The sequence below is a fragment of the Lentinus tigrinus genome, assembly GCF_003813185.1.
Source record: "Lentinus tigrinus ALCF2SS1-7 unplaced genomic scaffold L226scaffold_1, whole genome shotgun sequence".
NCBI classification, from domain to species: Eukaryota; Fungi; Basidiomycota; class Agaricomycetes; order Polyporales; family Polyporaceae; genus Lentinus; species Lentinus tigrinus.
Genome location: NW_027137910.1, coordinates 1,556,072 through 1,575,661, shown reverse-complemented (window position 1 = coordinate 1,575,661; position 19,590 = coordinate 1,556,072). Strand labels below are relative to the sequence as shown.

At 55.0% G+C, this 19,590-nt stretch overlaps 4 protein-coding genes across 4 annotated transcripts; 2 read left to right on the top strand and 2 right to left on the bottom strand.

The window, feature by feature from the left end:
* Positions 1 to 1,261: 1,261 nt before the first annotated feature.
* On the top strand, positions 1,262 to 7,002 carry L226DRAFT_497300 (uncharacterized protein; the record flags this gene model as incomplete). The annotated part of the gene is made up of 19 exons (XM_067677606.1): positions 1,262 to 1,591; positions 1,655 to 1,676; positions 1,733 to 1,841; positions 1,906 to 2,102; positions 2,155 to 2,524; positions 2,582 to 3,077; positions 3,130 to 3,252; positions 3,307 to 3,348; positions 3,404 to 3,562; positions 3,616 to 3,783; positions 3,841 to 3,865; positions 3,918 to 3,958; positions 4,013 to 4,071; positions 4,131 to 4,630; positions 4,680 to 5,471; positions 5,532 to 5,715; positions 5,772 to 6,248; positions 6,304 to 6,566; positions 6,628 to 7,002. The coding sequence occupies 19 exons, from the start codon at positions 1,262 to 1,264 to the stop codon at positions 6,660 to 6,662; spliced, it is 4,392 nt and encodes a 1,463-aa protein (XP_067542722.1). The 3' UTR covers positions 6,663 to 7,002.
* Positions 6,954 to 7,699, bottom strand: L226DRAFT_17447 (Prefoldin). Its single transcript, XM_067672652.1, has 5 exons — positions 7,614 to 7,699; positions 7,395 to 7,561; positions 7,243 to 7,333; positions 7,134 to 7,187; positions 6,954 to 7,083 (listed from the first exon to the last, which is right to left on the bottom strand). The coding sequence occupies exons 1-5, from the start codon at positions 7,644 to 7,646 to the stop codon at positions 7,057 to 7,059; spliced, it is 372 nt and encodes a 123-aa protein (XP_067542721.1). The 5' UTR covers positions 7,647 to 7,699; the 3' UTR covers positions 6,954 to 7,056.
* A 35-nt stretch (positions 7,700 to 7,734) lies between these two features.
* L226DRAFT_607323 (Calreticulin-domain-containing protein) lies at positions 7,735 to 14,092 on the top strand. Its single transcript, XM_067685785.1, has 18 exons — positions 7,735 to 8,141; positions 8,195 to 8,393; positions 8,448 to 8,586; positions 8,640 to 9,016; positions 9,073 to 9,197; positions 9,263 to 9,612; positions 9,668 to 9,930; positions 9,982 to 10,419; positions 10,482 to 10,783; positions 10,840 to 10,958; positions 11,013 to 11,271; positions 11,348 to 11,496; positions 11,846 to 11,989; positions 12,058 to 12,468; positions 12,569 to 12,859; positions 12,918 to 13,020; positions 13,074 to 13,711; positions 13,766 to 14,092. Exons 1-18 carry the CDS (start codon positions 7,964 to 7,966, stop codon positions 13,886 to 13,888), a joined length of 4,608 nt encoding a protein of 1,535 aa, XP_067542720.1. The 5' UTR covers positions 7,735 to 7,963; the 3' UTR covers positions 13,889 to 14,092.
* On the bottom strand, positions 14,026 to 19,081 carry L226DRAFT_475564 (antiviral helicase). The gene is made up of 22 exons (XM_067676676.1): positions 18,807 to 19,081; positions 18,626 to 18,743; positions 18,273 to 18,575; positions 18,129 to 18,215; positions 17,932 to 18,072; positions 17,731 to 17,876; positions 17,434 to 17,671; positions 17,265 to 17,371; positions 17,083 to 17,211; positions 16,597 to 17,027; positions 16,435 to 16,532; positions 16,313 to 16,378; positions 16,086 to 16,259; positions 15,834 to 16,022; positions 15,595 to 15,774; positions 15,416 to 15,530; positions 15,236 to 15,366; positions 14,955 to 15,182; positions 14,720 to 14,899; positions 14,382 to 14,666; positions 14,156 to 14,324; positions 14,026 to 14,106 (listed from the first exon to the last, which is right to left on the bottom strand). Exons 1-22 carry the CDS (start codon positions 18,995 to 18,997, stop codon positions 14,078 to 14,080), a joined length of 3,735 nt encoding a protein of 1,244 aa, XP_067542719.1. The 5' UTR covers positions 18,998 to 19,081; the 3' UTR covers positions 14,026 to 14,077.
* Positions 19,082 to 19,590: the final 509 nt, after the last annotated feature.

The window sequence follows — 19,590 nt, the reverse complement described above, 5'->3', positions numbered from 1 at the left end:
TCGCCGTCCCACGGCAGCTTACCTCAAAATCAATTGACCAAAACATTGCCCAGGTGACCATAAATCGAACAAACCCTGTTCAGTATCGTCGCGTTGACTCCGCACTCCTACAGACTTCGTCGATTTTGAGTACCACAATTCAGGGAGCGCCCGGTCAGGGACAAACATGCACAAACAACTGCGAGCCCGCAGGCGTTGCCCCTCCCCAGAGTCTGGGCAGCGGAGAGCAACGTCCTAGGCGCCCATAGAAGGTTGCTGAGGTGGAAGTTGGCACGCGGTTGATCCCGCGCTTCCCCGGCCCGATCTCAGATTGTCTCACCCACATTTGTCCACAGCAACCCCGCAGCGGCCAGTCGACAACATGTCACTGCCACGGTGCCCCTCACTTGGCTCCTGCAAGTTGGAACGCTGGTGTTCTCTCTTACTCGCTCTCGACTACGCTCACAACACCGAGGGACAGCCTCGATTGTTCACCGCATAGGTATGCCAATTTTAACGTGGTCGCAGCAACACTGGCACCGGTACATACCACTGGTAGTGATCGGCGATCTGTGTAATGCCCGTCTCAAGCAAGTCCGACTGAGACATCGCAAACCTTGAGCAAAGACTGCACTTACGCGGTTGTCGGATCTGCCATAGACAGCGCTGTCAAGACGCCCTCCGAGTGGTACGAGCAACTGCGATACTCTGGCGGCGCGGGGCAAGCGCGGGAGGTTCATATCCTTGGCCAACGCCGATCGGGATATGCCTGCCACTCGACTCATGCTACCGACGGTCCCGTCGATTCACGCACCCCATAGGCCCTCTGATTCAGGCAGCAGCAGGCTGGGCGTCCGAGTCAGGGCTTCGCTCCCGACCGACCCACACCCTCCCGACCGGTTCACACTAATCAGTGCGACAGATGCACTTTTTGCAAAGAGAGAACGGCAATTTTCCGCCGAGAACACAAGGCTCATAATCTGAGTGAGGTTGTAGCGGCCGAGCGTAATGGACTGTGACATGACGTTTCTCACTCGCACAATATGGACACGATTCCCGGGCCCGGCGCTGGTCCTATCTCGGGGATTGATGCAAGGTGATGGAGGTTCTCTGCGTGAGAAGCGTCGAGCCGCCGCTTGCTTGCTAAGGAGGCGCCCCCGGCAATCGTAACAAAGATGACCAGAGCGTTCAATATATAAAATAGGTTCGAGACATGCTTCCCCGTCCGGCTGCTTCCTTCCCTTTCCTCGAGGATAGCTCTGCGAGTCTCGTCCGTGCACCCATGGCGGATACTCCAGCAGACGATCGCACCCTCCGCGGCGACGCGACGCCTCTGCCAGACTCTCACCACGTCGACATTGCCCAAGCGGAGGCCCAATTCAATGAGCTTCAACGCGTTCTTTCCATTCGATCCCAACAGGCCGACTCCGAGCGTACCCAGTCTGCAAACGAGAAGGATGTCGAGAAGGGAGAGCCTCATGAAGAGTTCGACCTACGCGAGTATCTGTCCTCCACCAGCGCTGCCGCCGATCGGGCGGGTCTGGCACACAAACATGTGGGCGTCACCTGGGAGAACCTTCAAGTCGAGGGTGTTGGCGGTATTGGCCACAAGGTGGGCGCTTCCTCTCCGAGTGTATGCCGTTGTCTATCGTTTCTCATTCATCCTCGGTCACAGATCTATGTTGCCACTTTCGGACGTATGTATGCTATCGTCTGCAGTGTGAGCACGATACTCAAAATTGATGAATTCTAGAGGACGCGCTCGGCTTCTGGTTGTCGCCCTATCGGATAGCTCGTCGCGTTGTGGAGGCAGTGATCCCTGCTGCACGGCCAAAACTGCCTCTGTCGACCATCCTGCAACCGTATGTACCGCGTTCACCATTGCCCGAGTCGCTCGGACATAAGCTGACACGATTGGTCATCCAGTCAATCCGGCTTGCTCAAGCCAGGCCAGATGTGCTTGGTTCTCGGTTGCCCTGGTTCTGGCTGCACGACCTTCCTGAAAGCCATCGCGAACCAGCGACAGGATTACGCCGCCATTCTGGGTGATGTCCGTTACGCCGGTATCGACGCTCACGATATGGCGAAGTACTACAAGGGCGAAGTAGTCTACAACGAAGAAGGTGGGTATTGCAAGCAGTTCTACGGTCCTGAATCCTTAATTATCGCCCTTAGATGACCGCCATATCGCCACTCTCACCGTCGCACAGACGCTTGACTTTGCTCTCTCTCTGAAAACCCCCGGTCCCAAGGGTCGTATCCCCGGCATGTCTCGCAAAGAATTCGACAATAGCGTTCGCACGACGCTTCTCAAAATGCTCAACATCGCGCACACCTCGAACACGTACGTCGGCGACGAGTTCGTCCGTGGAGTCTCCGGTGGTGAGCGGAAGCGTGTCTCCATTGCGGAGATGATGGCGACGCGCGCGCACGTCCTCTGCTTTGACAACTCCACTCGTGGCTTGGACGCGAGTACCGCGCTCGACTTCATCAAGGCCATGCGTGTCATGACCGATATACTCGGGCAGACCACTTTCGCAACTCTGTCAGTGCTTCACCTTCTTTCGCGCTAACTCTGCAGGAGTACTGACCGTCACATCAGGTACCAAGCCGGCGAGGGTATTTACGAGCTATTCGACAAGGTCCTCGTCCTTGACAAGGGTCGTCAAGTTTACTTCGGTCCGCCATCCCAGGCGCGTGCGTACTTCGAGGGGCTCGGCTTCAAGTCGCTCCCCCGTCAGAGCACGCCCGACTACCTGACCGGTTGCACGGACCCGAACGAGCGACAGTTTGCCCCCGGTCGCTCGGAGGCTGACGTTCCTTGCACCCCTGAGGCTCTCGAGGAGGCCTTCCTCAGCTCGAGGTTCGCGGGTGACATGCGCGACGAGCTGGCCAAGTACCAGCAGAAAATGGCGGTTGATAAGGCTGACCAGGAGGCCTTCCGTGCTGCTGTCCTTGCCGAGAAGAAGAGGGGCGTGTCCAAGAAGAGCCCGTACACCCTGGGCTTCACCGGGCAGGTGAAGGCGCTGTTCATCCGTCAGTTTAGGATGCGACTGCAGGACCGCTTCCAGTTGATTACCAGTTTCAGCTTGGCTACGGTGAGTAAAGACTTCGACAGTTCCATCAATGGTATCTAACGGTGCAATCCAGATCTTGGCTCTTGTCATTGGTGCTGCGTACTACAACCTTCAGTTGACCTCCCAGGGCGCTTTCACTAGAGGTTCCGTTATTTTCGCCGCGCTCCTCACATGCTGTCTCGATACTTTCGGTGAAGTGGGTCTCTGTCGACTTTTATGCTGTCGTGTCACGACTGATTTTTGCACCTAGATGCCCGTGCAAATGCTTGGGCGGCCCATTCTCAAGAAGCAGGTTTGTTGGTTCTCATGCCCGCAATATCTCACCGATGTCTGATTGAGTTTCACAGACCAACTATGCTCTCTACCGTCCCGCTGCTGTAGCGATAGCAAATACCCTCTCCGACATCCCTTTCTCCGCAGTCCGCATCTTCATATACGACCTGATCATCTACTTCATGTCGAACCTCTCGCGGTCGGCTGGCGGCTTCTTCACCTACCACATATTCGTAAGTCAACGATTTCTATCGTGCATGTGAATCTAGCTGACGCGGCGGCACAGATCTACACGGCATTCCTGTCGATGCAAGGCTTCTTCCGGACATTCGGTATCATGTGCACGAACTTCGACTCGGCATTCCGTCTTGCGACGTTCTTCATCCCTAACATGATTCAATATGCTGGTTATATGATCCCGGTCTTTGAGATGAAGCGATGGCTCTTCTGGATCGTAAGCAACTTTTTTTTTTTTTTTACCTCGCGATTGTATGTTGATTTGTCTGTTCAGTACTACATCAACCCCGTAGCCTATGGTGCGCTCGGTCTTCCACCTCCTTCCTTCGATCTTCGCTAACTCTATCTCAGCCTTCGTTGGTACTCTGGAGAACGAGTTCATGCGCATCGGGGTGAGTATCTCTGTGGCCCGTCTCGCCGAATTGCAGGCTCATACCTGTGGTTAGTTCACTTGCGACGGCAACTCTATCGTTCCTCGCAACCCTCCCGGCGTCAACAAGTATCCGTAAGTATAGTCGTCCCTTGTACGCTTTTGTGTGTGGTCTCAATCAATATCCTTGGTAGGAACGGTCTTGGTCCCAATCAGATCTGCACGCTCTATGGTGCGACTCCCGGACAGGACCTCGTTAACGGTCGCAACTACGTCAACATTGGCTTCGGATTGAACGTGACAGATATCTGGCGGCGCAATTTCCTTGTCGTCATCGGATTCCTCTTCCTGTTCCAGCTCACTCAGGTTCTCCTCATCGAGTACTTCCCCCACTTCGACGGCGGCTCGTCTGTCACTATATATGCTCCCGAAGATGGCGACACCAAGAAGAGGAACGCTCGACTCCTTGAACGCAAGGAGCAGCGCCAGAGCAAGCGCAAGGCCATCAATGAGAAGGCAGCCGTAGACGAGGACGAGGAGGGCGCCATTACTAAATTCCATGGCAAGCCATTCACATGGGAAAACATCAACTACCACGTTCCTGTTCCTGGCGGTACGCGCAGGTTGCTGCACGATGTATTCGGATATGTCAAGCCTGGCACCATGACTGCGCTCATGGGAGCATCCGGTGCAGGTGCGTACAGGTTTACGTTACCAAGAATTCCCTGTTGATCCGTCCACAGGCAAGACCACTTGTCTTGATGTCCTTGCTCAGCGCAAGAATATTGGTGTCGTATCCGGAACGTTGCTGCTTGATGGCAAGCCCCTGGATCTTGACTTCGCCCGCAACACGGCCTACGCTGAGCAAATGGATGTTCACGAGGGCACCGCTACCGTCCGGGAGGCGATGCGTTTCTCCGCCTACCTCCGTCAGCCGACCTCCGTCCCGAAGGAGGAGAAGGATCAGTATGTCGAAGACATGATCGAGGTGCTTGAGCTTCAAGATCTCGCGGATGCCCTTGTCTTCTCCCTCAGTGTTGAAGCTCGCAAGCGTTTAACCATCGGTGTCGAGCTCGCGAGTCGCCCATCCCTCCTCTTCCTCGATGAGCCGACTTCCGGACTTGACGGTCAGAGTGCCTGGAACCTCGTCCGATTCCTTCGCAAGCTCGCCGACAATGGCCAGGCCATCCTGTGCACGATTCATCAGCCGTCGTCCCTCCTGATCCAGACCTTCGACAAACTCCTGCTTCTCGAGCGCGGCGGTGAGACGGTTTACTTTGGTGACATTGGCCCTGATTGCCAAATTCTTCGCGACTACTTCGCTCGGCATGGCGCCCATTGCCCACCTACTGTCAACCCCGCGGAGTTTATGCTGGATGCCATCGGTGCTGGGTTGACGCCCCGCATCGGTGACCGCGACTGGAAGGACCACTGGCTCGACTCCGAGGAGTACAAGGGCGTTTTGGCTGAGATTGAGAGGATCAAGCAGCACACAACGTCTGACGGCGACGCCAAATCCCATCATGTCACCATGTGTAAGTGGTGTGCCTTCTGGTATCATTGGATGGCCGGTCTGATTGTCATCTCTCCGATAGACGCTACGCCGTTTTGGCACCAGCTTCGCTACGTCGTCCAGCGCAACAATGTCAAGTTATGGCGTTCGCCCGATTACGTTTTCAGCCGGCTCTTCGTGCATGCGTTCATCTCCCTTTGGATTTCGCTGTCGTTCTTGCAGCTCGGCAATGGTGTCCGCGACTTGCAGTACCGTGTCTTCGGAATGTGAGTAAACATTCTCCTCGTGCGTCAATTCCCGTCCGCTCATTCACTTGCACTAGCTTCTGGGCCACTATCCTTCCCGCTATTGTCATGGGTCAGCTCGAGCCAATGTGGATCCTCGGCAGGCGCATCTTCATCCGTGAAGCTTCTAGCCGGATATACTCCCCATACGTCTTCGCCATCGGTCAACTCATCGGGGAGATGCCCTACTCGTTGCTCTGTGCCGTCGTGTACTGGGTCCTCATGGTCTTCCCCATGGGGTTCGGTCAGGGCAGCGCGGGCGTCGGCGGCGAGTTCTTCCAACTGCTCGTCATCATATTTATGGAGCTCTTCGGTGTCAGCCTGGGCCAATTCATTGGCGCGATGTCTCCCAGCATGCAGATCGCCCCGCTCTTTAACCCCTTCATTATTCTGGTTCTGAGCACGTTCTGTGGTGTTACTTTGCCCTATCCGTCCATGGCAACGTACTGGCGCTGGCTCTACCAGCTCAGCCCGTACACTCGCACTCTCGGTGCCATGCTCTCGACCGAGCTCCAGTGAGTATCATCCTGTTCCCGAGCGACGTATACAAGTACTGACATTACTTCGCAGCGGCCTCACCATACAGTGTAAGGCGAATGAGTTCATCCCATTCAACCCTCCGTCTGGTCAGACTTGCATACAGTGGGCGAACGAGTTCGTCCAAGGCTTCGGTGGTTACATCGACAACCCGAACGACACGTCGGCCTGCCGCTACTGCCAGTACTCGGTTGGCGATCAGTTCTATGAGCCACTCAACATCCGCTACGAGAACAGGTGGCGGGACGCCTGGGTGCTCTTCGCATTCTCCGTTTTCAACCTCCTCGCTACGATTGGTGAGTTTATTCTCTCCCATTTGGGAGTTTGACGAGCGAATGCTGACCCCGCATGTTGCAGTTGCTTCACGTTTCCTCCGTTACGCCAAGCGGTAAACTCACGCTTCTAATTTTTCTTGCACGCACTTCCTAGGCTGCCCCGCACTAGCATAGCTCTCCTTACAGCACACACCAGCGCACTCATGCACTACAAATAGACACATCAGAGTACAAGACACGTAGACGTAGTAATAGGATTTCATGGCACTTATGTCTTTGTGCATAGTTTGGTCATCATTCGTGTAGCGTTGTTGTCACCTCTCGGATGTTCGTGGCATTCAAGTAATCCCATTATCGGTGCCCCTCGTGGGTGCTGATCTCATTACCTGCGCAGATTGCTTGGATCTTACGTTTGTGCGAGGATAAACGGCAGATTGATGATAGAATGCTATAGAATACACGACCAGACAAGCATGTCGATACAAGTACACAGCGACGTGGTGGGATACTGCTATGATTGGCCTGGCGCACTGTGGAACTACGGATCCATCAGGTCTTGGACAAACTGTTACAAGGAAGAGAGCGTACGATATCACGTAGTTGTGCCTGCGCGTCGTTGAACTGCTTCTCAAGGTACTTGCTCTGGGGTGCATAGTCAGACTCTGGACAATGGGTCACACCTATGAACATAGTTCACCTTCTTTTCGAGGTTCTTGATGTCTTCCGTGAGTTCCCTCTCCTCTGCACGAAGATCCTTCTCCATTTGCGGATGGGGAACGTTCATGAACCTAGCATATGAGAAGCGAAGTTCAGGATAACCGTGAGTAGACAGCGGACGAGCATACGCACATCTTGCCCACACCCTTGTACAGGTTCACATCTCCTTGCAGCGATGTAATCTCTTCGATGGTAAGTTGAAGGATCCTCCGCTCGCGCTCCTTTGCCGCGATCTGTTGTTTCGAGATGTTCAAAGCGCGCTGCGACTGCACCGCGGTCTGCTGGATTTGCACCAGGATCTGCAGGGTGTACTTGTCAGAGACGGCCTCAGCATGAGCACATATTGGGTACCTTCCGCAAGGTGTCATCCGAAAGGGTGGCCATGGCTTGTGGCTGTCAGACAAGAAAACGAGAACGATGAGGTCAACTGCATGATCGTGCTTGTGCAGATCTATAAGCGCCGCATCCGACGCGTTCTCCTTGACCGCGACGGTGGCTCCTGCCCAAAATCCCTGCTACAGTCCCCCTACCCCTCCTCGTCCTCTCTCACGCTCCAGAACCTCTCTTAAACGTCTGAAAGTGCTTTTTGCGCATCTTCCACCTCCGGGGTTCTCGTCGTTGCTTCGTTCTGGTACACTTACGAGTGACTAAGAACTCTACCCCTGCCCGTCGAACTTCCTGCTACCCCCCAGTCCACCATTATGGCCTCATTTGAAGATTACGATGAGTTCGGAAACTACATTGGTGCCGACCTTGAGTCGGACGAGGAGGAGGAGGAGTTGCAGCAAAACCAGTTCGTTCCTCAACCCGAGGCGCAGCCTTTGGAGGGGTTCGACGAGGAGCCCCAGCAGGAGGAGTTGGCCCTTATGGAAGTGGATGGTGAGTTTTCGCTCCTATCTCCGGTGTCCATATGCTTATGCGACCTGCCATAGAGCCCGTGCATAATGCTGTGATTCTACATGAAGACAAGCAGTACTATCCGTCAGCTTCTGAGGTGTACGGCGAGGAGGTTGAGACGCTGGTCCAGGAGGAGGATGCACAACCACTTTCGGAGCCTATCGTCGCTCCCGTGAAAGTACGAAAATGGACTGTCGAGGAGAAGGACATGCCGGAGACTCGATTCGACAAGGGGTGCGTATTCTCTTCACGAGCAGAGATACTTACATGCTCATAGAGTCGTCATAGTTTCTTGCTGAACATGACCGCTTTCCCCGAGTTTGTGCGCAATGTCGCTGTAGCTGGCCACCTGCACCATGGCAAGACTGCCTTGATGGACATGCTCGTCTTCGAGACCCACAAGCTTACATGGGATTCCGACCACCAGGTACGGAGTATGTTCTCATTTTGTGAGTTATGTTTGTTCATGCCGAGTTCCAGACGCGCTACACAGACACCCATGTTCTCTCCCGCAACCGTGAAATATCTATCAAATCCTCGCCTATGTCTCTTGTGCTCTCGAACAGCTATGGCAAGTCGCACCTCATCCACCTCATTGACACGCCCGGCCACGTGAACTTCGTCGACGAGGTTGCCAGTGCCATTCGCTTGGTCGACGGTATCCTACTTGTGGTCGATGTCGTGGAGGGTGTGATGTGCAACACGGAGGCGATCATCCGGCATGCGCTGCAAGAAGGTGTCAAAATCACTCTTGTCGTGAACAAGATTGACCGACTAATACTTGAGCTGCGCATCAAGCCCGCGGACGCGTACTACAAGATCAAGCATACCATTGAAGAGATTAATACCTTCATCAGGTGCGACGTCATGTCCCAGGCATTCATAAGTTTTAGGCTCACAGTTAGCTGTTCAGCGGCATTAACCCAGACCCTGCGTTGCGGCTTAGTCCCGAGAATGGCAATGTCGCATTTGCGAGCACTGACATGCACTGGTGCTTTACCCTGCGTTCATTTGCGCAAATGTACGCAGATACCTACGGTGCGTCACTACGCATGAATGACTCACCGGCGAACCCACAGACTGATTGTGTGCTCCCGCGGCAGGCTCCCTGGACGTCAATGCATTCGCCGACCGCCTCTGGGGTGACATCTGGTTCAACGAGGGGACTCGCAAGTTTACTCGCAAGCCTGCTGACCCCGACGCAAATCGGTCATTCGTGCACTTTATCCTTGAGCCGTTGTACAAGCTGTACAGTCAAGTGCTCAGTGAGGAATCGGACGCGCTTAAGGAGACACTTGCGACTCTGGGTATCCAGCTCAAGCCTGTCATGTACAAAATGGACGTGCGACCTCTGCTTAAGGTTGTACTTGATCAGTTCTTTGGCCCTTCTGTAGGATTGGTCGACATGATCACAGAGCATATCCCTTCGCCTGTCCAAGCGACCCGATCGAAGGTTTGTTCGCTATCTACTCGGTAGTAATATCTGTTGTCTGACGGCTAGCCTGCAGGTGGAAGGAACATATCTTGGATCAATGTCTTCTGAGCTTGCTCAGTCCATGCAGGAGTGTAGTGCGGACGGACCCGTGATGGTCCAGATCTCCAAGCTGTACCACACAACCGACGCCCAGTCCTTCCGTGCCTTTGGTCGTGTCATCAGTGGCACCCTCCGGAAGGGGATGGACATCAAGGTCCTTGGTGAGGGCTACTCTCCCGAAGACGAGGAAGATATGGTCAAGGCTCAGGTCGAGGACCTCTGGATCAGCGAGTCTCGGTTAGTGCAGTTTAAGGTCCTATGCGACTTCGGTCTGACGGCACGTCATAGATACTTCATCCCAGCGGAGGAAATCCCCGCAGGTAACCTTGTACTGGTCGGCGGCGTTGATGCATCAATATTCAAAACAGCGACGCTTGCTGGTGTGGACATTGAGGACGATTTGCATATCTTCCAGCCCATCAAGCACATGACTCAGTCGGTACTCAAGATTGCTATTGAGCCCATCGCGCCTTCCGAGCTACCGAAGATGCTTGCAGGTCTCCGGAGCATTAACAAGTCGTACCCGCTCGTCGCGACAAAGGTGGAGGAGAGCGGTGAGCACGTCGTGATTGGTACGGGCGAGCTGTACCTCGACTGTGTCATGCACGACCTCAGGCGATTATTCTCGGAGATCGAGATCAAGGTGTCGGATCCGGTCACGAAGTTTGCGGAGACGGTGCTCGAGACGAGCGCGCTGAAGTGCTACGCCGACACACCCAACAAGAAGTACGTGGCAGCCCGGTCATCTGTGTGGCGATGACGGGCGAGACTGACCGAGGTGTCCGCAGGAACCGCCTCACGATGATCGCGGAGCCGCTCGAGCGCGGCATCGCGGAGGACATCGAGACTGGGCGTGTCAACATGCGCATGACGGCGAAAGAGCGCGGGAAGTTCTTCGAGGAGAAGTATCAGTGGGACTTGCTCGCGTCGCGTTCAATATGGGCGTTCGGACCAGACGACAGTGGCCCGAATATTCTGCTCGACGATACGCTGCCTTCGCAAGTCGACAAGAAGCTGTTGAGTACCGTCAAGGAACACATCAAGCAGGGTTTCCAGTGGGGCGCACGAGAAGGGCCGTTGTGCGATGAGCGTAAGTGCCAGCTTATCATTGCATTCCTACCCGGCGATTGAGTGCGCACATTTCAGCTATGCGAAATGTGAAGTTCCGGATACTCGACACTAGCTTGGCGCAAGAGCCAATTTACCGTGGTGGAGGGCAGATCGTGCCCACCGCCCGTCGAGTCTGCTATTCTTCCTTCTTGATGGTGAGGGTTGGACATCTACGTCATCTAGACATTTTCTAAGTTGGTACTCGCTAGGCTACTCCTCGGCTGATGGAGCCTGTATACTTTGTTGAAGTGCAGGCCCCGGCTGACTGTATATCCGCCGTGTACACCGTGCTCGCGAGACGTCGCGGTCACGTTACTCAGGACATCCCGAAGGCCGGCTCGCCGTTGTACACGGTGAAGGCCCTCATTCCCGTGATTGACGCGAACGGGTTTGAGACGGACCTGCGGACGGCGACGCAAGGACAGGCGTTCTGTCTGCAAACATTCGACCACTGGTCGATTGTACCAGGTGAGTGTTACTTGCCCATGCCTGCACAGTGCGCGGTGCGCAGAAACCTCGGTGGCTGAGGCGATATGTCACGCAGGTGATCCCACTGACACAAGCATCAAGCTTCGGCCTCTAGAGCCTGCGTCGGGACAGGCACTCGCACGGGACCTCGTGCTGAAGACGAGAAGACGCAAGGGCCTGGGAGACCAGATTTCCGTGTCAAAATATCTGGACGACGAGTTCATTGTACGTGGCGTGTCTGGATGGGGTCTTGGCCGTGCACTAATGTGGAATATCGCAGCTTGCTCTGTCCGCATCAGGGCACGCAGACCTGCTAGGATAGCTGTAGTATGTAGTGTTTGTGTATGTAGAGCGTGCTATGGAATTGTTTTCTGCTCTGACTCTCGTAGCGGTGTGCAAGGAGGCCATCCGGGGATGCCGGGCGTGGGAGCATGGAACGCGCTGGAATAGAGGAGACGCGCGTGTAGCGGGACGGGCTACGTGGCACTTGTGACCGGGGAACAGCCGAGCCACGGTTATTAGAGGGCGCTGTCTATCGCCAGCTAACACATTCTGTCTTACCTCCCCTTCTCAGTCTCTCGCTCCTTTCCTTCGCCCAACGCACCTGCTTTCCACCCGTCTCGGTCCTTCGTATACCATGCGAAGCGTAGCGCTTTCTGCCTTCCTTGCCCTCGCCGTCACTGTCAAGGCGAACGAGGACGAGGTCCATCCCTTCGAGGTCCGTGTCATAGCCTGTGTGGCTTGCTTCGCATATACGCAATGTGCTCACGTCTAGTCATGTCTTAGCCTACTTCTCTCAAGGCCCCCTTCCTCGAACAATTCACTGACGACTGGTCCGAGCGGTGGACTCCCTCCGAGGCAACCAAGAAGACCGCTGTTGGTGGCGAGACTTGGAGTTATGTCGGCAAGTGGGAGGTAGAGGAACCCCTCGAGCCCCTCATCCCGGGCGACAAGGGCCTCGTCGCGAAGAGCAAGGCTGCCCACCACGCCATCTCCGCCCCCTTCTCGCACCCCGTTGAATTTGCCGACAAGCCCCTCGTCGTTCAGTATGAAGTCAAGTACCAGAAGGGCGGCAACTGTGGTGGTGGATACCTCAAACTCCTTGAGAACGGCTTCCAGACTGCGGGTAAGGAGTTCGACGACAAGACTCCTTGGACCATCATGTTTGGCCCTGACTTGACGTGCCCTGGCACTAAGGTACGTGGAACTCGCTGTTGGGAGCGCCTCGGCACGCGCTACGCGCTCTCGTTCGTGTCCGTGTGACGCGTCTGCTCACGTGCCTTGCGCGCGCTCCCAGATTCACTTCATCTTCCGCCACAAGAACCCCGTATCTGGTGAGTTTGAGGAGAAGCACCTCAAGCTTCCCCCCAAGCCCAACTTTGGCAAGGCCACCAACCTTTACACCCTCCACCTGTTCCCCAACAACACATACGACGTGCTGTTTAACGGTGAGAGCCACAACCTTGGCAACCTCCTTGAGGACTTCACCCCGGCCGTCAACCCCGAGAAGGAGATTGACGATCCCGAGGACAAGAAGCCTGAGGACTGGGTTGACACCAAGAGGATTCCTGACCCCGATGCCACTAAGGTCAGTCATTCCCCACAACACAGTGTGTCGTCTAAGGCTGACATTGCGTTGCCTGTAGCCCGACGATTGGGACGAGGATGCTCCTTACGAGATCCCCGACGAAGACGCTGTCAAGCCTGAGGGCTGGCTCGATGACGAGCCTGAGTTCATTCCTGACCCTGGTATGTCTCCATTGTCGTGTACAACCCGGATGCAAGATTGACGCCAAGTATAGATGCCGAGAAGCCTGATGAGTGGGATGACGAGGAGGACGGTGACTGGATCGCTCCTACCGTCCGCAACCCCAAGTGCGACGAGGCACCTGGCTGTGGCGAGTGGAAGCGCCCCTACAAGGCCAACCCCAACTACAAGGGCAAGTGGTTCGCGCCGATGATCGATAACCCCGAGTACAAGGGCGAGTGGGCTCCTCGCAAGATTGCCAACCCCAACTACTTCGAGGATCTCACCCCCGTCAAGTCTCTCGTCCCCATCGGCGGTGTCGGTATTGAGCTCTGGACCATGACAGAGGACATTCTCTTTGACAACATCTACGTCGGCCATTCCGTCGAGGACGCCCGCAAGCTCGCTGAGGAGACGTACTTCGTCAAGAAGAAGCTTGAGGACATCAAGAACAAGGTTGAGGAGAAGGACGATGAGGATGAGGAAGAGGTTATCGACTTCAAGGCCGAGCCCGTCGAGTTCATCCGCCGTAAGGTCTTCAAGTTCCTCGAGCTTGCCAAGATCGACCCTGTCCTTGCGTTCAAGACGCACCCCGAGACTGGTGCTGGCCTCACCCTCTCCGTTGTTACCCTGTTTGGTATGCTCGGCGTTCTCTTCGGTTTCGTCGGTGCCCAGCAGAAGCCTATCACCAAGGTATGTTCATTCGCATGTATGCATGCTTCCTTTATTGACGAGTCGTTCTTGCAGTCTCCCAAGTCCGCGAAGAAGACCGACGCACCCACAGCCGACGACAAGGCGAAGACCGAGACTGCGCCCGTCGCGCCTGCAGGTGGAGAGAAGAAGGAGACGCCGGTCAAGAAGCGGAAGTAAAAGGGACATACCCCCATCCCCACTCCTTCGTCGCATTTTGCGCCGTTACCATTGCTGTCTGCTGTATCGGAAAGTATGGCATCTCTTAATATATTGGGCTTGCGAGGAACCGCTGTTGTGTGAGTGCGTGCGTCAATGTGTTGATCAATGTATGCGTGTCGTTGTCGGTATAAATTGCTACACAAGTGGCTAGAAATACAAGCTGGCGGCGAATACAACTGAACAAGCATGAGGGTAGTGACATTGGAGGTTGTGCATGGTACGTACTGTCTCTCTTGATCTTGATCTGTGCTTCCTCCATCTTCTTGAACAACTCCGCGTCGCCGATGACGCGAGCTGCGTCTCTGACCTCTCGACAAGTCTCATCTAGTCGTGTGATGACCCGCACGATAGTACCTTCTGCCACGTCGGTGAGCTCCGTAATTTGCTCGAATGGCTATAAACGGTGCTGGTCAGTGGGCGCACACACCTGCTGCGGTCTAGGGATGCTCACCATGCCTTTAGCCCACTCATACACAACCTCGACAAGACCGGGTTTGAGAGCGCGGAACTCTTCGACAAGTGCGTTGTGTCTAGTTTGCACCGCCTCCACACGCTCCGCGATTGCCATGACGGCAGCCAGGCCTTCTTGAAGCTTGGGCGGAATGAGGGGCTCGGCTTCAGTCTTCTCCTGGAAGACGAAGCAAGAGAGGAGGGCAACGACTTCTTCGGGCTCATATGCTGCGAGTGTGTTCTCCAGTATGAGCTCTGTCAGGACGAGTTCATTCGCCGAGTTGATCTGCAAAAAAAATCGGTGAGCACGTGGGGCACTCGACGAACAAATGGTCGGACCTCGCAAGCGACACGCCCTTTGAGCAGGACCGTAGAGTTGTCGTCTATGAACTTGAGCTCCTGGAGCACTGCGATACGTTGCTCATAGTCGGGAATGAGCGCAAGGTTCTCGTCCGACATGGCCATCTTGAGCGCCTCGATGTTGGCTTGGAGGACCTTCTTGCGGTGCGTGAACATGTACTACTCGAACGTCAGTGTGGACGTGTGTAGGAGCGACAGCAGCATGATCACTAACATGTTCCTCGAAGTCCGGGCAGGAGGTGCATGTCACTCCCTTCAGGTGGCGCATGAGTTGTTGCCTCCGTCGCAACATTTCCTGGAACTCGAGCTGTCGGTTCCGTCCCCAGCCGGCTTCATGTACAGACCCTTTCTGCAACCAATCGTTCAAGACGCCCTTCAATAAGTCGATGACTCCGTTGCATGCCGAGATCTTGTGCTTTTCCAGGATTAGTGAGAGGTCAAACTTAAATTCCGATTAGCGAGGCCGAACGCTCTGTGAACCCAGAGAATAATGACCTTGATGACGTCATAAGACACCATGGCTATGCTGGTCACCGGTACTGCTGTGAGCTCGTACGTAGGCTCGTCGACCAGGAGGGACTCCGGATTTGGAGGCCATCTAGGGGGGACGGCGTCCGTATCCACGTCTTCAAAAGCCTCAGTCCCGGACTACAGAAAGAACATGACATGACTCACCATGTTTGTGGTCTCTGGTCTCTGGTGATACCATAGCTAAAACGTAGTAAAGCTTGGTCTCATTTTTAGAAGACGGCGCCTGTTTGAGGAAGGCAGCTATGTTCCCTTTGAAGTGCTGTGATACAAGTAGCGAAACCGGTCATTCGTGCTGGAAGTATGCTTGCGTGATACGAACTTACACCGTCACGGAGAACAACTACCCGTCCAGGAGTCAGGTACCTTCCACCTTTCTCAACCGCCATAGCCAGAATTTGCTGATTGAGCTGAACAATATCGAACGATGTGTCGTAGAATCGCTCAAGATCTGGAGAGCAGACGTCGCATTCCAGCTCTGGGAGGGACAATAACTTGCGCTCGTTCTAGAGGTGAAGGTGGAGTGGTCAGCTGCATACAGTGCTGGAGGTATGCCAAGACGTACCTCTGCCACCTTCTTCTGGTTCTCAGGCAGGATCCTCTGCGTCGCGTTCTCGGAGAAGCTGCGTTTGATCATCTCCTCCACGCGCAGCGCCTCCACTCGAAGAAGGTTCAGTATCATGTTATACGTAAGGCGGAATTGGGACTGCAACTTTGTGGGCGCCCCTAGTATCATATTCTGGAGCGTCGTTTGCTACCGCCCCAGAAAACTTATAAATCATCGGCGGCATCCGGCATTCAACATGCTGACACTTACCTCGGGACACTCATCGTTCGCCACAATGATCACCGTTCCCGTAGAGTCGAGACCACGGCGGCCCGCCCGTCCAGCCATTTGTGTGTATTCCCCGGGGTTCAATTCCCTGAAGCTGCGCCCGTCGTGCTTCCTGATGTGGGAGAAGACGACACATTTTGCTGGCATGTTCACACCCTATAATACGCATTAGCAACTGCGCAGGCGATCTCGAAGGCGCTACCCCGTACCATGGCAAACGTCTCCGTCGCGAATAGGACCTTGACTAATCCCCGCGCAAAGAGGATCTCGACGACCTATATCCGCGTATCAGCGCACAATGAACTGTCTACCAGGTAACAGATAGGTCAACCTCTTTGACGATGGGCAGCAACCCTCCATGATGGACGCCGATGCCGCGAGAAAGCAGGTCGCGCATACGGCGTATCTGCGGGAGCTGTCTGTCTGACCCTGCATACGACGCATGAGGTATTAGATGATGGCACGGAACACGGACACCGAGAGAACGACCCACCTTTCAGCCGAGACAGCGCTTTCTCGATGGCTACATGTATCTCACTCCTCTCTACAGAGGTTGAGAGGTCGAGGTTGGTCAGTGTCCCGGCGTTCTCCTCACAGCGTTTTTTGGAGAACGTGAAGACAACCACGGGAAGCAAGCCGCGCTTGCGCAGGTTCCCGATGAGATGCACGTATAGGTTTTTGTCCGGCTGGTGGAATGACCTCGAGCTGCCTCCGCCGCGAGATGGGGCACCTCGAGTGGGTGCGCCTGCCCGTGCGCCACGTGCAGGCGTACCGCCTCGTTGACCCCCTCGGCTGGTTGGTCCACCACGTTGTCCTCGTTGCGGCGCTGCAGCGCGCGCGCCGAGCTTTTGCACCGGCGGAAGACCTTGGGCTTCCCGTTCCTTGTCCTGCTTCCGCCGCAGCGCTTCGCCAGCGTCTTTGTACCTGCACACCAAAACCTAGTCACTAGCGTGCATACAAGCATAGAAGAACCGCTAACCCTTGTCCAATGAAGTGGCGGTCAGCGTCAACAATCTTGTGCAAGTCTCTACCGGCATAGAGGTAGTGCTCGAGCGGCACAGGACGCTTGGTGGTAGAGATAACGTAGATATCTTTCTTCTTCGTCCGCCTGTGCATCTGATCAGCGCGAGTGACTGTGGAACAAGAACCTGACATTCGTACCCGACCCAATCCGCAAACTCCTTCGTGTTCGGAACTGTGGCAGAGAGCAGAATGATGTTGACATGATCCGGCAGCATGATAATGACTTCTTCCCAGACAACGCCGCGCTAGGTAGATTGTGCTGTGAGAATCCGCCACAGAACTGGCGTCAGCATCCGAATCGCCTCACCTCTGCGTCGTTGACATAATGTACTTCATCGAAGATGACGAACTCGACATCTCGTATCAGGTCAGCGCCCTTGTAAAGCATGCTGCGCAGAATCTCTGTGGTCATGATGAGGCAGTTGGCTTCTGGATTGATCTGGACGTCTCCCGTCAATATGCCCACAGAGGCGGCGCCAAATGTCTGCTTGAAGTCGCGGTACTTTTGGTTCGAGAGCGCCTTAATCGGAGAAGTATAGATGGCCCTGGAAGATGGTAAGAGAGTTAACTGCTGCCGCGGAAAGACGGTCTGAGGCGCGGATACCTGGTCATATGTTTCGCCGCCAGCGCGATGGCGTACTCCGCAACAACCGTCTTCCCCGCCGATGTATGCGCGGCCACGAACACGGAGTCGCCCATCTCGAGATGATACACGGCCTCCTTTTGGAACGTGTCCAACTCGAAAGGATACTATAAAAATAGGGTCATTCCCAGGCTCAAGGGCATGCATCTCCGAGGGGCGAACCTTGTGCGCCATTTCCGGGACAAGCTCGTGGAAGTTGGTCATCTCCTTGTTTACGTCCACCTCATGAGCCCAGTCACGTTTCTGAACATTCGCCCGACGCAACTGTCTGCGAGCGGAGGCGACAGGATTCAGGTGACTTCGCTGTAGAAATCATCTCAGCACCTGCACGACAGAGTAGTCCAGCACATATAACGCACGCTGGTGGGTAACAGCTCGTCGATATCGGCAGTGCCGTTGCCAAGTGGAGCATCCTCCTCATCCAAAGATCTGTACGCTTGCCCGTTCTATTGCATATAGTCAGCGGACCGTTAGGTAAAGCATAGCCAGTTCCGCGCGCGTACCAGAGCTTCATGCTCCTCGGGTGCAGCGCGTAGACCGGCACCCAACACGACGACATCAGAGTCCACGTCTTCTGAGATTTTCCCAGGGAGGCGAAGGCCGCGCAATAGACCGGGTGCGACCGTTCTGAGACGCGAGGATCCCTCTTGGAAGTCGATGACATCATCTGCCGGGTTAACATTGTCGAGACCCCCAGGCAAGAAAGGCACATAACCTGACTTTCCCCGTACAAAATTGCGGCTCGGGCCTGGTGCACGGTCAAGGGCGGTAGACGTCAGGCCGGTGGACACTCGGGGATTGGACACCTGCACGGAAACGTCAATTAACGGACATGAGAAGCGAGCTCAGTACGTACTTCGGTATAACCGGTTACGCGTCCTTGCAGACCAGTCCGAACAAACGCGAGACTCGTCGGGGGCGGTGACGGCTCGAACTTGAGCAACGATGGGATCGATAGCTTGGTTTCCCAATGTCTACAGATGAACGAATGCCATTATCAGATCGGAACCGCGGATTCCGGATGTTCTGAAACTTACACCTGATAGGTCGGAAGCCAGTGGTCTGGCAACGTTGAGTTCGGCAGGAGGAGGCGTTCCTCGATCTGCTTATGGACCTCGTCTCTCGAGGGGAAACTTGCAAGTCCCAACCCGGAAAGAAGGCCATCGGCATTGCCGGCTGCGGGATTTAGGATCTGATCGACCAAGACTTCATGTTCATTGGCAGTCATAGTTTCGTAAGGATGCAACAGCAGGGATGCAGCCCCGAAAGCCGTCAATGCTGGACGATGATGAGGAGAAGACTGCGATGGGACAAGGGAAGGTACTAGGATCTTTAGGCGCCAGACGTACGTTTGCGTGAGAAAGTGACTAAGCGCTTGTGCTATAACCTTCCGATCAAACATACTGAACGCCTTGACGTTTGCCACCACTTATGCTCAGGCTGTGCTCGTCATCGTCCGATTTGCAAGCTCATATAACTCCGCTTCACATCGGATGTCTAGCAAGGATACAGCATCGGGCTGGCATGTCACCGGCTATCGCGTGCCAGCTCATTTACAGCTTTGTGAGGGAGGAGTGTTACTGGTAAGGGTAGTGTGAGGTGGTAGGTGCGTGTTCACGGCCTTCCCCGCTCGATCCGATGTGTCATGTTGTGATGGACAATTCCTCGGGACTCCATTGAACCGAATTGCATTCAGCCACCTCATCCATGTCTTCTCGCAGTGCCGGCGGGGCGCTTTGCTGTCCTGAAACGACCTCGCGCTCGTCGCACTAGTAGCGGTCATTCATGGACTCGCGCGGCCGCGGCGGAGCATACGAACGA